Source organism: Coregonus lavaretus (genome assembly GCF_964263955.1).
Source record: "Coregonus lavaretus genome assembly, contig: HAP1_SCAFFOLD_5122, whole genome shotgun sequence".
In the NCBI taxonomy this organism is placed as follows: Eukaryota; Metazoa; Chordata; class Actinopteri; order Salmoniformes; family Salmonidae; genus Coregonus; species Coregonus lavaretus.
In genome coordinates, this window is record NW_028166173.1 from 27,501 (window position 1) to 35,000 (window position 7,500).

General features: G+C 36.9%; 1 protein-coding gene across 1 annotated transcript in view; it reads right to left on the reverse strand.

Annotated features, from left to right (window-relative positions):
- Positions 1–7,500, reverse strand: part of LOC311114986 (vascular endothelial growth factor receptor 3-like) — a gene marked incomplete at its 5' end in the record, with an annotated part of 18,896 nt that overhangs the window by 7,179 nt on the left and 4,217 nt on the right. Inside the window, one exon of the mRNA XM_084190212.1 lies at positions 7,166–7,271. Coding sequence (XP_084046338.1) covers positions 7,166–7,271 — 106 coding nt within the window. The remainder of the gene's footprint in view (positions 1–7,165; positions 7,272–7,500) is intronic.

A 7,500-nucleotide genomic window follows, 5' to 3' on the forward strand; every position in this document is an offset into this window, starting at 1 on the left:
ACAGAAAACAATATCAGTTAGTCCTTACCATCCTACAGAAAACAATATCAGTTAGTCCTTACCATCCTACAGAAAACAATATCAGTTAGTCCTTACCATCCTACAGAAAATAATATCAGTTAGTCCTTACCATCCTACAGAAAATAATATCAGTTAGTCCTTACCATCCTACAGAATATAAAATCAGTTTGTACCATCCTACAGAAAACAATATCAGTTAGTCCTTACCATCCTACAGAAAACAATATCAGTTAGTCCTTACCATCCTACAGAATATAAAATCAGTTTGTACCATCCTACAGAAAACAATATCAGTTAGTCCTTACCATCCTACAGAATATAAAATCAGTTTGTACCATCCTACAGAAAACAATATCAGTTAGTCCTTACCATCCTACAGAAAACAATATCAGTTAGTCCTTACCATCCTACAGAAAATAATATCAGTTAGTCCTTACCATCCTACAGAAAATAATATCAGTTAGTCCTTACCATCCTACAGAATATAAAATCAGTTTGTACCATCCTACAGAAAACAATATCAGTTAGTCCTTACCATCCTACAGAAAACAATATCAGTTAGTCCTTACCATCCTACAGAAAATAATATCAGTTAGTCCTTACCATCCTACAAAACATAATATCAGTTAGTCCTTACCATTCTACAGAAAATAATATCAGTTAGTCCTTACCATCCTACAGAAAATAATATCAGTTAGTCCTTACCATCCTACAGAAAATAATATCAGTTAGTCCTTACCATCCTACAGAAAATAATATCAGTTAGTCCTTACCATCTACAGAAAATAATATCACCATGTAATTACCATCCTATAGAAAGTAATATAAATTAGTCCTTACAATCTTATTGAAAATAATATCAGTTAGACCTTAAAATCCTAAAGGAAATAATATCAGTTATTCCTTACCATCCTACAGAAAATAATACACAGATCAGTAAGTCACTACCATTCAATAGAAAAAAATATCAGTTATTCCTTACCATCCTACATAAAATAATATCAGTTAGTCCTTACCATCCTACATAAAGTAATATCCGTTAGTCCTTACCATCCTACAGAAAATAATGCCCCTTAGTCCTTACCATCCTACAGAAAAGATCAGTTAGTCCTTGCCATCCTACAGAAAACAATATCAGTTAGTCGTTACCATCCTACAGAAAGTAATATCCGTTAGTCCTTACCATCCTACAGAAAATATCAGTTAGTCCTTACCATCCTATAGAAAACAATATCAGTTAGTCCTTACCATCCTACAGAAAGTAATATCTGTTAGTCCTTACCATCCTACAGAAAATAATGCCCCTTAGTCCTTACCATCCTACAGAAAAGATCAGTTAGTCCTTGCCATCCTACAGAAAACAATATCAGTTAGTCGTTACCATCCTACAGAAAGTAATATCCGTTAGTCCTTACCATCCTACAGAAAATATCAGTTAGTCCTTGCCATCCTATAGAAAACAATATCAGTTAGTCCTTACCATCCTACAGAAAGTAATATCTGTTAGTCCTTACCATCCTACAGAAAATAATGCCCCTTAGTCCTTACCATCCTACAGAAAAGATCAGTTAGTCCTTACCATCCTACAGAAAATAATATCAGTTAGTCCTTACCATCCTACAGAAAATAATATCAGTTAGTCCTTGCCATCCTACAGAAAATAATATCAGTTAGTCCTTACCATCCTACAGAAAATAATATCAGTTAGTCCTTGCCATCCTACAGAAAACAATATCAGTTAGTCCTTACCATTCTACAGAAAATAATATCAGTTAGTCCTTACCATCCTACAGAAAACAATATCAGTTAGTCCTTACCATTCTACAGAAAATAATATCAGTTAGTCCTTACCATCCTACAGAAAACAATATCAGTTAGTCCTTACCATCCTACAGAAAACAATATCAGTTAGTCCTTACCATCCTACAGAAAACAATATCAGTTAGTCCTTACCATCCTACAGAAAACAATATCAGTTAGTCCTTACCATCCTACAGAAAATAATATCAGTTAGTCCTTACCATCCTACAGAAAATAATATCAGTTAGTCCTTACCATCCTACAGAAAACAATATCAGTTAGTCCTTACCATCCTACAGAATATAAAATCAGTTTGTACCATCCTACAGAAAACAATATCAGTTAGTCCTTACCATCCTACAGAATATAAAATCAGTTTGTACCATCCTACAGAAAACAATATCAGTTAGTCCTTACCATCCTACAGAAAACAATATCAGTTAGTCCTTACCATCCTACAGAAAACAATATCAGTTAGTCCTTACCATCCTACAGAAAATAATATCAGTTAGTCCTTACCATCCTACAAAAAATAATATCAGTTAGTCCTTACCATTCTACAGAAAATAATATCAGTTAGTCCTTACCATCCTACAGAAAATAATATCAGTTAGTCCTTACCATCCTACAGAAAATAAAATCAGTTTGTACCATCCTACAGAAAACAATATCAGTTAGTCCTTACCATCCTACAGAAAACAATATCAGTTAGTCCTTACCATCCTACAGAATATAAAATCAGTTTGTACCATCCTACAGAAAACAATATCAGTTAGTCCTTACCATCCTACAGAATATAAAATCAGTTTGTACCATCCTACAGAAAACAATATCAGTTAGTCCTTACCATCCTACAGAAAACAATATCAGTTAGTCCTTACCATCCTACAGAAAACAATATCAGTTAGTCCTTACCATCCTACAGAAAATAATATCAGTTAGTCCTTACCATCCTACAAAAAATAATATCAGTTAGTCCTTACCATTCTACAGAAAATAATATCAGTTAGTCCTTACCATCCTACAGAAAATAATATCAGTTAGTCCTTACCATCCTACAGAAAATAATATCAGTTAGTCCTTACCATCCTACAGAAAATAATATCAGTTAGTCCTTACCATCTACAGAAAATAATATCACCATGTAATTACCATCCTATAGAAAGTAATATAAATTAGTCCTTACAATCTTACTGAAAATAATATCAGTTAGACCTTAAAATCCTAAAGGAAATAATATCAGTTAGTCCTTACCATCCTACAGAAAATAATACACAGATCAGTAAGTCACTACCATTCAATAGAAAAAAATATCAGTTATTCCTTACCATCCTACATAAAATAATATCAGTTAGTCCTTACCATCCTACATAAAGTAATATCCGTTAGTCCTTACCATCCTACAGAAAATAATGCCCCTTAGTCCTTACCATCCTACAGAAAAGATCAGTTAGTCCTTGCCATCCTACAGAAAACAATATCAGTTAGTCGTTACCATCCTACAGAAAGTAATATCCGTTAGTCCTTACCATCCTACAGAAAATATCAGTTAGTCCTTACCATCCTATAGAAAACAATATCAGTTAGTCCTTACCATCCTACAGAAAGTAATATCTGTTAGTCCTTACCATCCTACAGAAAATAATGCCCCTTAGTCCTTACCATCCTACAGAAAAGATCAGTTAGTCCTTGCCATCCTACAGAAAACAATATCAGTTAGTCGTTACCATCCTACAGAAAGTAATATCCGTTAGTCCTTACCATCCTACAGAAAATATCAGTTAGTCCTTGCCATCCTATAGAAAACAATATCAGTTAGTCCTTACCATCCTACAGAAAGTAATATCTGTTAGTCCTTACCATCCTACAGAAAATAATGCCCCTTAGTCCTTACCATCCTACAGAAAAGATCAGTTAGTCCTTACCATCCTACAGAAAATAATATCAGTTAGTCCTTACCATCCTACAGAAAATAATATCAGTTAGTCCTTGCCATCCTACAGAAAATAATATCAGTTAGTCCTTACCATCCTACAGAAAATAATATCAGTTAGTCCTTGCCATCCTACAGAAAACAATATCAGTTAGTCCTTACCATTCTACAGAAAATAATATCAGTTAGTCCTTACCATCCTACAGAAAACAATATCAGTTAGTCCTTACCATTCTACAGAAAATAATATCAGTTAGTCCTTACCATCCTACAGAAAACAATATCAGTTAGTCCTTACCATCCTACAGAAAACAATATCAGTTAGTCCTTACCATCCTACAGAAAACAATATCAGTTAGTCCTTACCATCCTACAGAAAACAATATCAGTTAGTCCTTACCATCCTACAGAAAATAATATCAGTTAGTCCTTACCATCCTACAGAAAATAATATCAGTTAGTCCTTACCATCCTACAGAATATAAAATCAGTTTGTACCATCCTACAGAAAACAATATCAGTTAGTCCTTACCATCCTACAGAAAACAATATCAGTTAGTCCTTACCATCCTACAGAATATAAAATCAGTTTGTACCATCCTACAGAAAACAATATCAGTTAGTCCTTACCATCCTACAGAATATAAAATCAGTTTGTACCATCCTACAGAAAACAATATCAGTTAGTCCTTACCATCCTACAGAAAACAATATCAGTTAGTCCTTACCATCCTACAGAAAATAATATCAGTTAGTCCTTACCATCCTACAGAAAATAATATCAGTTAGTCCTTACCATCCTACAGAATATAAAATCAGTTTGTACCATCCTACAGAAAACAATATCAGTTAGTCCTTACCATCCTACAGAAAACAATATCAGTTAGTCCTTACCATTCTACAGAAAATAATATCAGTTAGTCCTTACCATCCTACAGAAAACAATATCAGTTAGTCCTTACCATTCTACAGAAAATAATATCAGTTAGTCCTTACCATCCTACAGAAAACAATATCAGTTAGTCCTTACCATCCTACAGAAAACAATATCAGTTAGTCCTTACCATCCTACAGAAAACAATATCAGTTAGTCCTTACCATCCTACAGAAAACAATATCAGTTAGTCCTTACCATCCTACAGAAAATAATATCAGTTAGTCCTTACCATCCTACAGAAAATAATATCAGTTAGTCCTTACCATCCTACAGAATATAAAATCAGTTTGTACCATCCTACAGAAAACAATATCAGTTAGTCCTTACCATCCTACAGAAAACAATATCAGTTAGTCCTTACCATCCTACAGAATATAAAATCAGTTTGTACCATCCTACAGAAAACAATATCAGTTAGTCCTTACCATCCTACAGAATATAAAATCAGTTTGTACCATCCTACAGAAAACAATATCAGTTAGTCCTTACCATCCTACAGAAAACAATATCAGTTAGTCCTTACCATCCTACAGAAAATAATATCAGTTAGTCCTTACCATCCTACAGAAAATAATATCAGTTAGTCCTTACCATCCTACAGAATATAAAATCAGTTTGTACCATCCTACAGAAAACAATATCAGTTAGTCCTTACCATCCTACAGAAAACAATATCAGTTAGTCCTTACCATCCTACAGAAAATAATATCAGTTAGTCCTTACCATCCTACAAAAAATAATATCAGTTAGTCCTTACCATTCTACAGAAAATAATATCAGTTAGTCCTTACCATCCTACAGAAAATAATATCAGTTAGTCTTTACCATCCTACAGAAAATAATATCAGTTAGTCCTTACCATCCTACAGAAAATAATATCAGTTAGTCCTTACCATCCTACAGAAAATAATATCAGTTAGTCCTTACCATCCTACAGAACGGAAAATACAGCAATGTAACACACATATCCTTTTTAAGCAATAAGGCCCGAGGGTGTTTGGTAAATGGCCAATATACCACGGCTAAGGTCTGTTCTTAGCATGACGTAACCCGGAGTGCCACGGCTAAGGTCTGTTCTTAGCATGACGTAACACGGAGTGCCACGGCTAAGGTCTGTTCTTAGCATGACGTAACACGGAGTGCCACGGCTAAGGTCTGTTCTTAGCATGACGTAACACGGAGTGCCACGGCTAAGGTCTGTTCTTAGCATGACGTAACACGGAGTGCTGGATTCATGTCTTAGAGTTGGTATGTTGGCCGTATATCACAAACCTCTGAGCTGCTTTATTGTTATTATAAACTGGTTACCAACGTAATTAGAACAGTAAAACAAGTCATTTTGCATCATACCGTGGAATATTGTCTGACATACCAAGGCTTTCAGCCAATCAGCATTCAGGACTCAAACTACCCGGTTTCTAAACCATTTTAAACAACATCTAGCTAGCTACACACGGGCCTGGTTCCATTTCTGTCAGTATCCCCCATTCTTCCACATCTAGCTAGCTACACACGGGCCTGGTTCCATTTCTGTCAGTATCCCCCATTCTTCCACATCTAGCTAGCTACACACGGGCCTGGTTCCATTTCTGTCAGTATCCCCCGTTCTTCCACACGGGCCTGGTTCCATTTCTGTCAGTATCCCCCGTTCTTCCACACGGGCCTGGTTCCATTTCTGTCAGTATCCCCCGTTCTTCCAGAAATGGCCGCTATGACTTCAGTGTTGACAGATGGAACATGACTGGATAGGTTGACAGATGGAACATGACTGGATAGGTTGACAGATGGAACATGACTGGATAGGTTGACAGATGGAACATGACTGGATAGGTTGACAGATGGAACATGACTGGATAGGTTGACAGATGGAATAGGACTGGATAGGTTGACAGATGGAACAGGACTGGATAGGTTGACAGATGGAACATGACTGGATAGGTTGACAGATGGAACATGACTGGATAGGTTGACAGATGGAATAGGACTGGATAGGTTGACAGATGGAACATGACTGGATAGGTTGACAGATGGAACATGACTGGATAGGTTGACAGATGGAACAGGACTGGATAGGTTGACAGATGGAACATGACTGGATAGGTTGACAGATGGAATAGGACTGGATAGGTTGACAGATGGAACATGACTGGATAGGTTGACAGATGGAACAGGACTGGATAGGTTGACAGGTGGAATAGGACTGGATAGGTTGACAGATGGAACATGACTGGATAGGTTGACAGATGGAACATGACTGGATAGGTTGACAGATGGAACATGACTGGATAGGTTGACAGATGGATCAGGACTGGATAGGTTGACAGATGGAACATGACTGGATAGGTTGACAGATGGGACATGACTGGATAGGTTGACAGATGGAACAGGACTGGATAGGTTGACAGATGGAATAGGACTGGATAGGTTGACAGATGGAATAGGACTGGATAGGTTAAACGCTCTCAGTGTCTTACTGGAAGGCTGCTGTCCTGTAGTAGGTCTCCCAGGATATCTACCAGGGCTTGGAAGGTAGGTCTCTCCCGGGGCTCGCCCTGCCAGCAGGCCAGCATTATACCATAGCTATTAAGACAGACAGACAGACACACAGCAACATGTTACAGCAAAGACATGTCCTACAGGCCAGCATTATACCATATATATTAAGAGAGACAGAGAGACAGACAGACAGACAGACAGACAGACAGACAGACAGACAGACAGACAGACAGACAGACAGACAGACACACAGCAACATGTTACAGCAAAGGCATGTCCTACAGGCCAGCAGGATCCCATAACTACCAGCAGG